This window comes from Danio rerio, chromosome 17 (assembly GCF_049306965.1).
Source record: "Danio rerio strain Tuebingen ecotype United States chromosome 17, GRCz12tu, whole genome shotgun sequence".
In the NCBI taxonomy this organism is placed as follows: Eukaryota; Metazoa; Chordata; class Actinopteri; order Cypriniformes; family Danionidae; genus Danio; species Danio rerio.
In genome coordinates this window covers 32246376-32264378 of record NC_133192.1, presented here as the reverse complement: position 1 = coordinate 32264378, position 18003 = coordinate 32246376, and the positions used below count along the sequence as shown (strand labels likewise).

Sequence of the window (18003 nt, the reverse complement as noted above, 5' to 3'; positions counted from 1 at the left end):
AATTTTCACAGTATGTCTGATAATTTTGTTTCTTCTAGGGAAAGTCTTATTTGCATTATTTCAGCTAGAATAAAAGCAGTTTTTAATTTTTTAAAAAACATTTTAAGGTCAAAATTATTAGCCCCTTAAAGCTATATTTTTTCGATAGTCTACAGAACAAACCATTGTTGTACAATGACTTCCCTAATTACCCTAACCTAGTAAACCTAGTTAAGCCTTTAAATGTTAAAAAGCTGTATTGAAGTGAAAAATATCTAGTCAAATACTATGTACTGTCATCATGGCAAAGATAAAACAAATCAGTTATGAGAGATGAGTTATTACAACTATTATGTTTAGAAATGTGTTAAAAGAACTCTGTTAAACAGAAATTGGGGGAAAAAATAAACAGGGGGGCTAATAATTCTGACTTCAACTATATGTAATGTGTTCTTAAGTAACATGAGTATATGATGACAGAATTAAGGAGATTAATTAAATAATTAATTATTGTTTGGATAGAACATAACTAATATTTTTTACATTTACACATGCACAAAAAAACCTAATAGAAGTACACTTTTGAAATGTTTTGCACATTTCTTTACATGACACACACACATTTGCACGTTTCTTTTTTCAATCTGAAAATACAAAATCTTGAAAATGTGTTTTAAAAATGTATGTTATAAATGGATGTTATAGTCCCCTTAAACTAAATTTTAAGAAAATAATGATTCAAGCACATGCATTTTACACATTCAATATATATACTGTGTGTGAGCACTTGAAAAGAAAAAATAACAATGGCTGTCTACAGGCCTGTTCATGTTACATTTACACAACAGACATCGCCACCTGCTGGACTGGCATCCATATGTTTTGGTGTCATTTTGTGTCTAAATACACGCTTTTGACCAACGCTTTTCACTCTTGATGGCATTTCCAGCAAGAATTTCCCAAGCTTCCGGACACAGCCATAGATTACCATCAAAAATGCAGTTGCCATTCACAACCATTTCCTTTCCATGCTTTCCAGCTCGTTCATGAGCCACTTTAGGTGGGTTCATTTAAAAGCATTTGCAATTGCAATTGATGTAGAGCATAACGAAATAAGAGCAAAGGGTCTCAACAAAATCTGAACACAAGTCTTCCCAAGAGATGCACTTGAACCCAAGTTAATACCAGGTGGATATAGTAATGCATCATGCCTGACTACTTGTGATTGGATTACCAAAAACACATGCTTATACCAAGTGGAAACAGGTCCAAAGGCACACAATTTGATCAATGGCCAAATACTTTGTATTTTGTTCAATTTCAAGTCTACCAGTGTAAAGGTGTTCCACATATTGGCCGACTTTCCAAGCAGAAACAGGTGGCCGGAGGAGGAAGTGAATGTGACTCAAACGTAAGGTGGAAGATAAAAAGTTCATGACTTTAGCCTCTAGGTTCCAAAATCAGGTCGAAGTTAACTTAGTTCCATGATAACAGGAAAGGGAGCCATTTGCCGCTACGCTCTGGTTTCCCACCTTTCCCCTGTGAGACAAATGATGAACAGCAAAAGGCACTAAAGGAACTGATGCAGGGACGAATCTTCCGGTTCTCGTAAATTAGGCCAACAGAAGCCTGGATAGAAAAACGCAAAAGTGTTCAATCATAAAAAACATGGCATAAGAGGTTAGGTGAGTGAAAACAGAAGCTGTGTGAAGTGGAGTGTTGCAGCCTACTGAAAGGATAAAGCATATTAGAGAGCGTTACAGCGGCATGATCCCAGCGGACCTCGAGCAGGCACGCCTCATTGACGTTTACGCTCCTAGATGCAGAACCTTGATGTCTGCATGACAGACATTGTGTGCATGCTCCACATGCAGTTAACATCAAAATATCAACATTCTCAGTTTCAAGGAAAGGGATTTCTGAGCAAATAAATCCTTAAATGTGCCCAGGAAGTTCCAGCTAATAGCAACATGCTTTCTTAATTAAGTCTGTCAACTCACCATTAATTACGGACGTAATAAAAGACAGAGCTGCTTTTCGTATGCGGTCACGGGCCAGCACTCAATGGTACAAAACGCACGCATGCACATGTGTACATACAAGACCACCTGGCCTTTTCGATGAATAACAACGGATTAAACTCCCTCGCGGAAACGTATTCCAACATTTGATGGTATTTAATAAGGAACGGGAAAGAGAGCTGCAATTGAACATTTTGTTCAGAAGAAAGAAGAAACTAAATCCATTCCAATTGACACTCCGAGAGATGTGCTAATGATTAAAAGCATGCTTACAAGCCTTGTCAGGAGCGAAACTCCAATTCCCTGCGCAACAGGGGGAGAAGAAAACTAAAGGTAAAACTGACAAAACAGACAGAGAGGAGAAAAGAAGAGCGAGCGAGTGAGAAAACTGGTTCTTCGGAGCGACTAGAGAGTGGAGCTCACACTAATGCCTCTGGGCTCTACTGAGGCCTCTTTGGCAGAGACTCTCCGGCCATCACAACATCCATCACTCTCCCTCCAGGACAGACAGGGGAAACACTCAGCCTTTCACCTAGAGAGAGAGAGTCTAAGCTAGCGGTCCCTTCGCTGGAGAGGCCTCTTAATTACTCCTACTCACAACACTTCATCTGCACCATTAGTTCATGTACCGAACGCCCAGGAGATTATGTATATGAGTTATGATAAATAAAATCTTAATTCAAAACATTGTGAGGCACCACACTCTTGGCTGCCACTCAAACATTATTTGCATTTACCCCCCCTTCTCTCTTTTGGTCTTGATTTTTTATATTCAGCTGAATCATCTTTGAAGTGGTGATATACTTCTTCTCATCTGATAAAAAAGAGATAGCTATGCATCTGTACAGTGGAGGATTGGAGGGATGCCAGCATGTGAACTTTTGAAAGGTTTCAGCACCTCATTGAAGTGAGGATTAGATCTCTGGAGCAGAGTCCAAACTGAGAGATGGAAATGGAGACACGAGGGGACATCGCTGATGGGAAAACTTAAAAGTTGCGTGAGAGTTATGCTTTAGCTGTGTTTATTAGTGCTTAGAGTATTGAAGACTGAACTATTTTAGATAAATCATAACAAAATGAAAATATGGTCACTGCTAAAAACATATTATTAATAAGTCTGACACTTACAGCACAAGAGGCAATACACTTATTATAGGAAGAGTAATCCAGAAGGAACTTGAGATATAACATTTTGTGGAAGGCAGGTGATAAATAAGCTTCAAATAAGGTCCTAGATTAAAATTAAAATCACTATCTGTACATTTACACAATCCAACAGACATTTGTCTTGATATTTTCTCATTCTGAACAAATAAATGTAGTCTCCAGCTATAAGTATTTCGGCTTTTTACTTGATTAGGAGCTTTCCTTCAAAGCACATGTAGCAAATTTGATTTGCAAACTAAGAGTTAAGCTTTAGTTTCACCATTGAAATGAATCCCGCTTTTCTCTTAAAGCTCGTAAACATTTTGGTGTCTGCAAAATGTTAACCATTGCTTAACTATGGTGATGTTCTATATTTGAATGCTTCAACCAAATGTCTTCAGCCTTTATACTTTGTTTATCATAGCGCTTGTTGCAGGCTGTCGTAGACTAACTCACCATTGTGAACTGTATGCCAAAGCTGAGTGGCCTTCTCTGAATGTAAGAAGGTACAACCACTGGATGACTCTGGTCTACAAGGCTCTTCTGGGTCTGGTGCCTTTATACCTATGTTCCCTTCTTCATAGGTCAAAAAGCCAGTATGCCCTACATTCAAGTGAATCTTATCATTTGCCTGTTTCCTGGCTTTAAAATGAAATAGGGAAGCGATACTTTAGTCATGAACTAAAAATGTCTGAGCTCATACCAATTAAATAATTTCGCTCCTTCCTTTATAACAAACAACAACAGTCCATTTGTCAATGCATGTATTTTTAACATTTATTATTATATGTATTATTATAACTTTTTCCTTATTATTATCATTTTTATAAGTCGTGTGCTGTGGAAGGTCACCCTTGTAAATGATATCTTTATCTCAATGTTTTTGTTTTTTATATGGTTAAATAAAGAGACACACATATATGCAGTTGAATTCAGAATTATTAGACCCCCTTTGAATTTTTTTTCTATTTTTTAAATATTTCTCAAACAATGTTTAACAGAGCAAGAACATTTTCACAGTATGTTTGATAATATTTTTTTTCTTTTTAGATAAAGTCTCTCTCTCTCTCTCTCTCTCTCTCTCTCTCTATATATATATATATATATATATATATATATATATATATATATATATATATATATATATATATTTACTTCTGTATATGTATGATTCGAAGTAAAGTGCAAAGTTTTGTGTAAAGTGACAGTTATTTTTAATATAGTTTAAAGACTACACTAAATTACTAATACTACAGAAAATAATAAATTACACTGAATTAAACATTCATTCAGTGGATACGTTCAAGAGATAATTTAGAAATTTTTGAAAATATTTACATAATACTTCCCAAATTTCATTTTCAGATGTATTGTTCTATAAAGAAACCCCTTGCAATTCAGTGCAAAAAAATGTATCCATAATATATAACAATCATATGGAGCTGTTTAATTCATCTTTATATTTAATATAAGTTATTACTAGCCATTTATAGGCTATCCATCCACTTTTGCCTTTTTGTGCGTTCTACAAGAAATTGACGACACATCTTCTATACAGTCTCTATTGTAACTGCATGCCCTGCAGACCAACAACACCTTGATTTGTGATGTCATATTCTCTATGCGCTTGTTAAGTCGTGATGTATGGAATACTGTTTCCAAGTTCAAGTCGCTACTCAAATAAATTGGGAAAATATAAATTTACGTCCATTTTTTCATCATATCACACATTAAAGTGAATTTTATATAAAATCATGGTGTACACAACAGTATTTGGACTTGCTGCATCACTGACACCAATACTTTTACAATTTATGTATTAGAAATGCATGGATATATATTGCGGCTGTGATTTTCTGAAGTATTACATCGCTTTGTAAACGTTTGTTATTACTATTTGTTGAGCCTGCCTATACAGTTTGGTATAGCGCTTGGATCTGGAATCTGCATGATGTCACACTTAACAAGCGGATAAAAATACACCAAGACATGTTAAAGTTACTTTTTATAGCTTGTTCTATCTAAATAATAGAGTGCAAAGTTCACTCACCAGCACAGTCTACATTGATCAGGCTGACGGTGGCTGGGATGATAGAGTTGTCCAGTGCATATAAATTCCTCATGGCCAGACGCACTATGCCGACCTTCAGCCTCTCTGGAAGGAGAGAGAGCAGGAAGATGGGCAAATAGAAGGCATATCGCAGGCGGCAGAGCACAGGGGTCATGACTTTTCCTTGAGGACTGCAGGCCATGCGCTCAATTGTGGGGAAGAGCATCACCGCCTTCACAACCTGAGGGTGACAATACAGATTTCAATTACTGTTTTTTCTCTTGGCACATTTTGATTTATCACGTAATTGACACAGGAAAAAGAAAAAAAAATGTTCAGAAGTGCATATTTATGACAGGAAAGTTAGCAGTTTTAATCCTAACCAACTAAGTATCTTAATTTCAATGCTTAAGAGATATCAAGCTATAAAGATGACATGTGCTTTTGCTGTGCTGTGAAATCAATAGGATAGACGAGAGTAGGAGGGAACAGAGAGAGGGAGAGAAAGAGAGAGAGAGACTTCCAGAAACAGGAAACACCTGCCTCTGTTTGGCCATTGAGCAGAAGGCAGCGAGACTCATTCAGTGAGTAAGACAGAGTGGATGTGCTTCATCTGTCTCTACAATCCTTTGCAGTTTCGGCCAAGTATTTTTCAATGAAACTAAACAGTGCAATATCTTCAATTCTCCTGTGCAAAATAAGTGATAGCCAGCACAATTCTTTGTCAGCAATGCCAAGTGCAATCTATTCAGCTTCAAACCACGAAACTTCAAACTCAGCTAGTTCTGCAATCCTGAAAGAGGGCTGGTTTCATCCCGCCCTGACAACAGGCGAACAGGCAAAGTTCTGCTGCCGCTGAATTCATCATCTAAACGGGCCTTAAGGAGCTAAAAAATATCCATTTCTGTCAGTGGGAAAGATATCAGAATCCAAATGAATGAGGAATTCTCATACCAGAGTTCCTCTGTCTAAACAATTACAACGGTACAACACTTTTAAGTTAGTTGTTCGGCTTACTTATACAAAGGAAAATATATACAAGTTTCTGACATCTAAACCTCACCTTCTGTAATGAATGTGAACGGAGCTTGTAGTGCAGAGTAAATCCAGCCACTTAGATACAATGGTATTCAAAGTGCTGTGCTCAAATGCTGTTAAGCAGGTTTTTTGGTTGTTTGCTAGAGGGTTCCAAACATTTGCTACCAAAAAAGGGTTGCTAAGTCAGTTCCTTCACAATTGTTATGATGTTTGTCATTTTTATGGTGTGGTATAATATGGTAGTTTTTAAAACCTTTTATCAAAGTTGACCTAAAGTTATTAAACAAAGCCCATTGTCAGAGGACAATTTCTTAAATCTTTTTTGATCCACTTCAAATGACTACTGTATATATACACTGCCTGACAAAAGTCTTGTTGTTGTTCCCAGTTGTAAAAGCAACAAATAATAACTTGACTTCTCATCATTTGGAAAGTGACAGAAGGTAGATTTTTCTGATGAATCATCTGCTGAACTGCATCCCAATTATCTCAAATACTGCAGAAGACCTATTGGAACTTCCATGGACCAAGATTCTCACGGAAATCCGTCAAGTTTGGAGAAGGATAAATCATGGTTTGGGGTTTCATTTAGTATGGGGCACTCAAGAGATCTACAGAGTGGATGAAAACATCAACAGCCTGATGTATCAAGACATTTGTGCTGCCCATTACATTACAAAGGGCAAATTATTCAATAGGATAGCGCTTCCTTCTCATACTTCAGCCTACACATCAAAGTTCCTGAAAGCAAACAAGGTCAAGGTGCTCCAGGATTGGCCAGTCCAGCCTCCAGACATGAACATTATTAAACATGTCTGGGGTAAGACGAAGGAGGAGTCATTGAAGATGAATCCAAAGAATCTTGATGAACTCTGGGAGTCATTCCAGATGACTTTATTAAGTTTTTTGAGTCATTGCAGAGATGTATAGATGTAGTCCTCCAAGCTCATGGGAGTCATACACAATATAGATTTTTTTCCACTGCACAATGACTTTCTATTCTATACTGTACATTATTTCTATTAAGTGACAAGACTTTTGTTTAAGCAAAGTCAAACCTTACTGTCCAAATTCATTCATTTTCTTTTCGGCTTAGTCCCTTTATTAATCTGGGGGCTCCACAGCGAAATGAACCACCAACTTATCCATCATGTGTTTTACGCAGCGCATGCCCTTCCAGGCGTCCATACACTCATACACTCTCATTCACACTCATACATTACGGACAATGTAGCTTACCCATTTCACCTATACCGCATGTTTTTGGATTTGTGGGGTAAACCGGAGCACTCGGAGGAAACCCTCACGAAGGCAGGGAGTACATGCAAACTCCACACAGAAATGCCAACTGACTCAGCCGAGGCTCGAACCAGTGACCTTCTTGCTTTGAGGCTGGGGCAGTACCTTTTCAAAGAGTCCATATTGGTACCTCAAAGGTACATTTGGTTATTGATATATACCACTGAGGTACCACTAAGCACTCTTTAGGTACAAATATGTACCTTTTGAAATGTGATTAATCAAAGGCCATTTTCATGCCATTTTGTCAGTTAAGCCAGTTCAAGTAAATCTCTAGCAAGTGCTTTCAGGTAGAGCTGGGTTTACAACACAGAGTCATAGTACACTGACAAGCTACAGTGCATTTAAAATCTAAATCAAATAATTCAGACCTAATGGGATCAAGATAAAACATTCTGTGACAATGACTGAGGTTTGTGTAGCTTCACTCAATTTGTCCAAATGTGTATTTACTGTGCTTTGCCTTTGGATGACAGTATAGTGTATAATTGCAGAGTATGTCTTTTGGGAGTCAACTTTTGATTTTTAATGACATGTTGAATGTCTCGAATGTGTGGAAATAGATGTTCCAAAACAGTACATACAGAGGGTATGCATGCAGCATCAAAGTGGGAGTGTACAGGCATGTTCACCTACCCTCTTATCAGATTACCATCAAATACCATCTATGAATACATTTTTTATAGTTGTTAGAACATAGCTCTGCATGTGCTAAGGTAACACTACTAGAAATAGAAGCCCCTACAAACCCATATAGTGCATATAGAGCTCCAGGAAATGCACAACCTTCTCACATAATGCTTTTCATCTGCTATTACACTGCTCATCCTGATGCTCATCATTTGTCAGACAGAGAGAGTGGAAAAGAGGCAGTGAAAGAGAGAGCTTTTCTGAGCAGGTGATCTTTGATGTGCAAGCAGTGCTTTTGACAAGAAGCAGTTCCTCTTCCTGGAGGTCACAGGAATGTAACAGAGAACACAGAACAATCCGACAGAGTCTCTGGGAGTGGCTCTTTAATCAGAGAGACAGACGGCCAGTCACACACGCTTCCACTTCGAGAGGGTTTCTTCTCTGGTACTGCTGAGGTCAGGAAGGGGGAAGGAGTACTCTGCATCTGGAGAAGGGGCGAAGAGAGTTTAAACGTCACAATCTGACTTCCACGGATCTGAGATGTGAGAGTGCGATCTGATAGTGGAGGAATGTTAATGATGCACAGATCTACTGGAGCTTCAGACAGCATGATGGATCATACGGCAGTCCAGACCACATCTCTTTCAACTCAACCACTTACAGTGAAGATGGGAATGTGATGCAATGATCGCCTTCCCCTCACGTCAGCACCGTTTCGTCCTTTCCATCACTACCTTGCAGCCAGGCTCCTGATTGAAACGAACACAAATGACGAAAGGCAGTAGCTGGAAGTGTGTTAAAGGCCCATCTGATGTTACTAACTTCAAACGGCAAGTGTTTCTTGAGATTAAAGGTGTTAAGGCACTTTCAGAATTCTTCTTTCTCAAAGTTCCTCAGGAAAAGAGTGATTATTTCCATACAGGTCCATCGGGAAACAAAAGAAAAATCCCACAACATCAACACTATGATGACAGGTCAGAATCACAGCTTTGGAACTTTCCCAATCTTGCCCCCCTCTTATAATGCTTCTCAAGCCTCATTCACACAACAAATGACTTGCAGTGACTTTTCAACGGAGAGTGAGCGACTTCCAGCAACCGTTGGTAACCAGGTGGGCGTGTTGAGTGACACTACAAAATTGAAAATCCTTCAACTTTATGCAAATGAAGAGCGACAGCCAATAGGAACACCAGTAGAGCTCACGTAATCCTCTCTCAGCTCGCTCAGAGGCAGGTTGTATTTGTGCTGTATATATCTACACAGACCTGAGTTTGAAGCAGGTCGCCACTCAGAGCTACAGGCAGCTACAAAGTCACTGCTAGTCTGAATGAGGCATCATCAGTCCATACCCTGGTATCACACCTCACTCCTGAAAAGATTCCAAAAGAGTTTACTTGTGCGGGTAACCGGAGCACCAGAGGAAACCCACGCGAACACTGGGAGAACATGCAAACTCCACACACAAATGCCAACTGACCCAGCTGAGGCTCGAACCAGTGACCTTCTTGCTGTGAGGCGACAGCACTACCTACTAAGCCACCGCGTCACCCCATCATCATCATTATTTTTAATATTATTTTAAAATTTCCTAATAAATAATAAATATTAAATTTAATTTCTTACTAAATAGCCTCATTATTCATTTATTTAAATGATTTATATATGAGATTAGAATACGTGTTAGCTTTTGTAAGTGATTTTATGTTTTAGAATAGAATATGTAATGTTCTCAATAATGTTTGTAAAGGAAACATGGGCTCTATATGTGCCATTTACATATATTTCAATTACCATGGAAAACGAGTGAATGTTTTTACCAAAACTAATATTGGAAGTTTTTTTTTTATGTGTGTAGATGTAAAAAAAAATTATGGGGTTCTTCTCTAAAGAAGTTGTTACCACCCCATTTAGAGCATTATTATGGGCGTTTTACATTATAATAAACGCTAATGTGGTTCAAACGATGGATCTGCGACAGAGAAACTACGGGTTTTGGGAAACACTCGTCACTACATAGTTCTTTTCCCAAACGATGCATCATACTATGATAGTTCAGCTGCGAGTTATGTCGCTGTTTAGGAAACACATGCAAACACATTATTGCGTCTAAAAATGCAATACAACATTTGGGAATGGATTTTTTTTTAAATTAATGATCTTGTGACGACTTTGCTAATGTCAAATAAAATAGTTTTCTTGCCAACTACTAGAAACAGAAGCTTGCAATGCTTTCCCCAAGTTATTCATTCAAGTTATCCCCATCTTATTCTCTGTCCTCTGGTAAAATACAAATAGCCTTTTGGTACATTTAAGGGCACATTGTGAAAGAGATGCCATTAGTTGGGGCATTACAATCAAGAGTAGACATTTTAATCGCTTCATGAAGGAGCCTTTTAAACGCCAGTTAATGAAGGAAACATCTAATGGTCCTGTCTTACAACATTGAAAGACCTCACCTTAAGGGATCTGTTGTTAGTAGTGCATGAAGATGCTCACTTCCATTTAGAATCTGCCCTTAAAAGCTGCAGCCAAATTAGCCTTTAGTTGGCCCAAAGCCTTGGCCTAAAGCCCTAGTCTATACTGTCTTATCAAAATAGCAGTAGAAAAGGCAAAAATAAAACATCAGTAAATAAATTGGAGGATCACACTTCCAGGCCAAGGAAAACCATTGGCCATCATATTTCAGATCGAGTGATAAAAAAGATCTTGTAATAGTTTTCTCAACTGTGTGTCTGCATGTCCAATGGGTTGGACGGTCTGTGGTCACGTCTGGGAGCTTTAAAATCTGGAGAGGTTGTGAGGGTAATCCGAGCCATGGCTGTGTGCTGTAATGTTTATGCTTGTGTTTGGCTCATGCTGTGACTGTAACGATATTTTATTTGAGAAAAGTATGAAATCACACCAATACTTCAGGACTGTCAGTCTGACCTCTGCCCCCTGAAATGAGGCCCACCCAGAATGCTGTGACACATCCTCGCCCACTTAACACACACACTGTACAGGAAGAGAAAGACACAGTGTGTCGGGGGAACTTGAGCATATCATTGTTTCACAGAGGAGAATGACAAGACTTGACAAGAATTGTTTCTTGCAAAAATTTGCCAAAATCTTAAAGAATGTCTCACAGAATGCATCTCTTTCAGATTAGGGGGTATGTTTTATAATATCTCACTGAATGTGTATCACATCATGATGTTATGATTTGTGACTAAAAATTAGAAAGTTGACCTTAGAGTAAGAATTTGTGACTATTAAGGATGTATCGATTCACCGTGAGATGGTAAAAAAACGATTCATGTAATGACTCAAACCGGTAGAAATGTTGAAAGAATTGTGATATATTTTTTGAACAGAGGGGGCGCCAGACAAAACACAAACTGTGTGCAAATACTGCAAAAAGACGTTTACTTACACTAACAGAACAACTAACATGATGCACATAAACCATCAGCACAGTGAAAAACTACTGTCACAGACGTCTATACATATATACCAGATGATTTGCAGCTCCGCTTGCTCCGACGAGTGCTACAGAGATCACACTGTGCATCAGTGTTTTATAGCGAAAGTGTGAAGATGTTTTTCAGACTGAAAGAGAAGGTTGTTCTGTTACAGAAGCAGGTATTAGATTATTTTTACAGTTTCTTATTATTACTGAATAATTAAAAATATTCAAGATGATCTCTTCTTAAGTGTAACACACTGATACTATTACTAATTAATTAAACAAGTAATAACAATCCTGTTTAACTCCTGTCTCTCCTACTAGATAATTAGTAATTTTATAATCAGTTTTTTAAGCCAGTGCCAGTCCCCTGGATCAGAGGGCCCATTGACCACCTCTTTACACACTGCGCTCTGGTTTGGGAAAGGTTTACTTCTCCACACCAGCCATCTCAGTCCCCAGTGAAAGAGTTATTTTTTTCAGCTTAGGTCTTTGTAAATGAGCAAAGACCTCAGCTTATGCCAGAAATGTTTTGCTGATATTTCTTTTAAAAATTTAAAATCCCAGCAGAGTCACTTTTAGTTTGTTTATATTAATCAGTCTTCTTCAGATTGTATTTTTTATTTTTTTTTTGGAATTTGTTTTTAAAATAGCAATTTAGTTATGGCAGAAATTATTATTTTGCAAAAAGTGCAGCATCTAAGAAAAAAATGAAAGAGCTCTTTACCCTCAATTTGTTTTAAATAATTTTGTTAAAAAGTTGTGACTAAACAGTATCGTGAACCATATCGAATCATGAGTCAGGTGAATCATTACATCCCTAGTGAACATGGACACAAATTCTTATGATTCACAGGTATATGTCTGACAATAGACAAAAACTGTATTGGTCAAAATAATTGCCTTTTCTTTTATGCCAAAAATATGTTCCAGGAATACATTAAGTAAATTTCCATATTAAAGTGTATCTAATCTCAGCTTTTTATTCGTAATTTAAATTAAAATTTTTTCAACCCTCACATCCCAGCACTACCTTCTGCGCCACTGCATCGCTTCATTCCAGATGTATAAATTTCAATTTCAAACCTGACACTTTAAATGGTTTTGTAATTCATGGTAAAAAAATTTTTAAACAGATCAAGAGGTTTTTTTTTTACTTCAGAAGAATTTGAGATACACTGATTATTTAACAACTATAAGATGATGATGTGTAATGTGAAATGACAATAATTGTAAGGGTAGTGTTCACTCAAACACTGAATGAATGAATGAATGAATGAATGAATGAAAGATTTAATTAATGACATGAGACAAAATATGGATTTTTAGTAATATGATCAATTCCCAGTGTAAACAATTTTTGATTAATCAGAGTATTTGACCATCATTATCTATGACACCAATAAAAAGCAAAGCAACACTTTACAGCCAACAGATGTTGAACCAAACTATACATCTGTGGAAACTAGGAAATGACATCACCTTCCAAGGGCACATGGCAAGATAGCTGCTGCAGAAGGAAGCATAAAGCACTTCCTCACCAAAGCGCTCGACCTCAGGCTGAAGCGTCGACTGGAAAACAGCCTGCAGATTTCCAGCCCCTGCTGTGGCCTTGCATATGAGCGACAAATCAAAAAATCTCTTCGGACTGTCTATTCAACAACTGGCACATATACGGCATCACTTTGTTAAAACGACCAAGTACTTCAAACGCAACAGGGAAGGCTACAGTGAACTGGACTCATGACAGAGACAAACAATTGAGCACCTCCATGTGCAGTGAATCAAACTCTTCCTCTGGTTTTAGGGAGGCTTCCAGGCTACCTCATGCTGCTTCTGGTCTAAAGCTGAAATCTGCAAACCTTCTCCTCCAGAAGTGCACTAAAGAAACCCCGACCATCATTTACAAGAGAGGAAATTTTTCCCTCCTTCGTGCATGTTTGCTCTGAGCCATGCCATATCTGACTATATAATACAGCGATTTAGCAGGCCATCATTTGAAAAAAATTTTGCTGAATTTTTAAAGAGACAAAAGGTCAAGGAGACAAGACAAGGAGATAATCGATCTACTTTCACTTTCGCTCTCGTGGATAGGGAAACCTTTACGCACAGACATCAATTAGCCTATAAATAATTAATTTCACTTGTTAACCGCAAATATTAGTTTCAAAACTATTTCTAAATTCAGTTCTAATTTCCAGCAAACGAATAAATGAACAATAACAACGAAGTGTGCTCAAAAACCTGAGTTATATACTAAAACACATGCTGTGCCCCATATGGTCTAAAACCTGACAGGTGGGCAAATCTAAGCTTGTTTTTAATAAAAAAAAAAATATATATATATATATATATATATATAAATATATATATATAAATATGGATATAATAAATAATACTGCTAATAATAATAACATTATACAAAAGCAAATTGTTATGAATGAACTGAAAAAGCCTCCCGAGATGCAGAAGGATTCAATGCAGTGGTTTTTCATATTCATGTAGGCTAGAAAATAATATGTTTTGTAATCCTTTAATCCTTGATATTTATATCCTATATATATATTCTTATTATATCCTATATATATATCCTTAATATTTGTATTTTTTCATATGTAAAGATATTTGCGTATTGCTCTACATCTTGTGTGTACGCTATTAAGCAGTGTGTAAGCGAGGCGCAACTCAGCGCTGGAGTTTAGACCGGGTTTGTTTTGGTCTAATGAAAAATCTATTATAGTTTCTCAAAATAGCAACACGCCAGCAGTGCGCCTCAGAACGCCTTCCTTTTTAGACCAGAACGCCTATGGGCGCACATATGAGCGCAAATGCATTTGCTGTTTAAAGAGCGTATAGCGCAACGCCTCAAAACGGCTCTTGCGCCAAGCTAAAACTAGCAAACAAGTATTGCACCACGACTTGCACCACATTGCGCTGGGTGTATGATAGGGCCCTATAACTATATGACCATAATATATACACTGCTCAGCAAAATTGAGTACACCTCATTATAAAAATTAATATGTTTCTCCATTTCTCAGTAAATATAGGCAATGTATTTTGGTGCATTTAAACAAAACAGATTTCTTAAACAGATATATTTATTAAAATAATATTTTGTCACCAAACATATTTAGAAATTTAAAGATAATGCAATTAAATTCAAGCTAAATATTGCAAAAGTAAATTACAACCTATAAAATTTCAAATAAATTTTTTAATTTTTTGATTTTTTACATTTTTCTCTTTTTTAAAATTTGTATTAATATGTTTCCATAACATATAAATTTCAATGTATTAGTTTTGGGGCCGTTATCTTTCATTTATTTTGTTAGATAAGCTGCAGGTTTGGCTTCTGTACTGACTAATCTATTGTATATGCACAAATATAATATTGTATAGCTTCCTATAAAAAATATTAATGTATAACATAAATTTGCAAGGGGTGTAAGAACAGCATTTCATTATATCGTCACTTGTTTGTGTTTAATCACCACTTGAATGCAGATCAGTTTAATCAAAAACACAACAATTTTGACAAAAAAAAAAAAAGTTTTTTTTTCCCAAAAAATAATACAAATAAAATACAAAATATATATAAAAAGATGGGAGTACGCTGAAGGAAAGTTGTATAACTCATTTTTATGTGTGATCTGATTTACATTTACACTGATTCTTTGTATTTTACGCACAACTATCTGTCCAGGTCAGTGTCCTCAGCAGTAAATACATGGACCACTTTTAAACAAATGTTATTGTAAAGAAAATAATTAAACCATTATGATAAACAGAGTTAAAAATTACCCATTTAAACAAAAAGTTTAAAGTTTTATTAAGATGGATTTTTGGTGATTGTTTGGCCAGACTAGGTAGCAATAAATGAGCAAAGGAAAATTAAGGCTTGTTTTAAAAAGATTTAAGACCTACAACACAATATCGCAGTAAATTAAATTTTTCTTTAAGGCCTAAGATCTTGGTTTTAGGATTTGAGACATTTTAATAATTTTTAAGACTCCACGGAAGCCCTGGTGTGGCCACGGGCTTGCTTGATTAGGGACTTGTGGAGCTTCACATCGATTGATTTGCTCTTCAGTGTTTGGACTTTCAGCAGTGAAATTTAACCCACACTGAACTGAACTAACTGAAATCTGAAAACTGGACTGACACTGTTCCAATTTAAAACTTCAATGTTAAGCTGCTTTGACACAATGTACACTGTATAAAAGCTCTATATAAATAAAGATTAATTGAATATAAATAAAACACAGATTGCTGTGTATCTCTTCAAAGGCAGGGAAAGAGTTAATGAGAAAAAAAAAACCTTTCAGATTTTTAAAAACAAGTTTATTGATTCACATTTCAGAACTAAATCACTAAAAGTGGTTGGGAAGTGGAGTGTCTCCAAAAGTATCAGAACATATTTTCATCAAAATTTAAAAGACTGCACTGGCCCCATTATTGAAGCTAAAATACATTTCTCTTTGCCAGGAGGAAAATACGCCCCTCAACCAAAGGGAAATACTAAATAAGTGGTTAAGAGAGAGAAAAAAATGATTTTGTGGTAGAAAAAAATGCTTGAAAGTAAAAATGATAAAGAGGACATCTCAGAGCAGGAAAACCCCAGAGACAGAAAAAAATCAAGGTTCTTTTCCATGTTATTTAATCTTCTGACCTTTTACACAGCAAGTACAGGGAACAGAAGTATCTCATTATGCTGCTGATTGGCGTTGTCTCGCTGAGGTGACAATGCCAAGTTGCAAATCTCTGAGGTGGTCTGTACTGAACTGTAGCTGGTATTTATACAGCTTTATGTGGGGAATCAGACAGACCTCAGATCTCTAGAGAGGGAAACTCTGAAACTCTTTAGATATGGAACAGGGAAGATGTTGTGGGTCACTGGTCATTGGGGACTTGTTATTTAAAACAAAAGAAAAGAGTCCAACTAGGTACACTGCAGCAAAAGAAATAATAATAATTTAAAAAATGCTTTTCTTATGCATTTTCTAGACAAGCAAAAAACTTTGACTTATTTTCAGAAACATTATGTCATGAATGTCATATTATAATGTTATTAATTAAGTGAGGTTTTTTCTTAAAACAAGCAGAATAATCTGCCAATAAGGAAATCAAAATAATCTTGTTTTTGATTTGAAATATGTTTATTTTGCTTACCCCTTTGGAAGATTATATTGCTTGTCGTCTAGAGCAGAAATATACAGTGCTGTTACAAATACAGGTAGCCTCCATAAAATATGAGCAGTTGAGGTTTTAATACTAAAAGCTTTCCCCCAAGATTTCATTAGAAAAAGAAAATGGGGTAAAAGTCCATTGGTATAATAAATGTTTTTCTCAAATTGATGCTGACCAAAATTATTGGCCCTAGAAATTATGAAAATATCACTGAAGTATATTCATAGGTACCTAATTAATTTTGAAAATAATAAATACATTTAACAGATGAGGAATTTATACAGAAGAAATAACATGACATAATGTAATGTAATAATGTAATATTGTGCATTTTAATGTCCGATTGTGAATGTACACTGTAAAACCCAGAAAGTTAAGGTAACTCAAACCAACTGAGTAATGTAAAACCCAATAAGTTAAGGCAACTCAAACTGTTTGAGGAAACTGATTGCTACAAACCATTTGATGTAAAAACTCATTTATATGAGTACTGTGAACTTACTCCATTTCAGCTGAAGTAATGAGGTTCTTTTCAAAAGAGTAGAATTAACTTCCAGTACATTTTGATAAAGTTGACTGTTGGGTTTTATAGTAGGATTCAGATAAAAGCCTTTATTGGTTAAAATGCAATGTTATTAGCCCTCCTGTGAAATAGTTTTTTTTTTTTCCAAATACTCAAGGAAAAAGAGCAAGGAAATTGTCAGAATAAATCCAATAATATGTTTTCCTTCAGGAGAAATTCCTATTTCTTTTAATTTGGCTGGATTCAATGCAGCTTTTACATTTATTAAAACAAATATAAGGCGACACAGTGGCGCAGTATGTAGTTCTGTCACCTCACAGCAAAAAGGTCACTGGTTTGAGCTTTGGCTGGGTCAGTTGGCATTTCTGTGTGGAGTTTGCATGTTCCCCCTGCATTTGCATGGGTTTCCTCCGGGTGCTCCGGTTCACCCCACAAGTCCAAAGACATGCGGTACAGGTGAATTGGCTAAGCTAAATTGTCCGCAGAGTAAGTGTGTGAATGAGTGCGTATGGATGTTTCCCAGAGAAGGGTTGCAGCTGGAAGGGCATCCGCTGCATAAAACAATATGCTGAATAAGTTGGCGGTTCATTCCGCTGTGCCGACTCCAAATCAATAAAGGGACTAAGCCGAAAAGATAATGAATGACTGAAAACAGATATTAGGGTCAATATTATTAGCCCCC

At 36.6% G+C, this 18003-nt stretch overlaps 1 protein-coding gene across 4 annotated transcripts in view; it reads right to left on the bottom strand.

Moving 5' to 3' along the window:
* ldah (lipid droplet associated hydrolase) overlaps positions 1-18003 on the bottom strand; it is a 70635-nt gene that overhangs the window by 15773 nt on the left and 36859 nt on the right. Inside the window, exons 5-7 of one of the 4 annotated variants that reach the window (XR_012392782.1) lie at positions 8825-8912; positions 6260-8647; positions 5740-6100 (exon numbers count right to left, since the gene is read on the bottom strand). Coding sequence is in view for 2 of the 4 variants with exons in the window: in NM_001130785.1 (NP_001124257.1) it covers positions 5197-5437 (241 nt within the window). In the remaining 2 variants the exon portion in view is untranslated. 4 annotated transcript variants of the gene reach the window in all.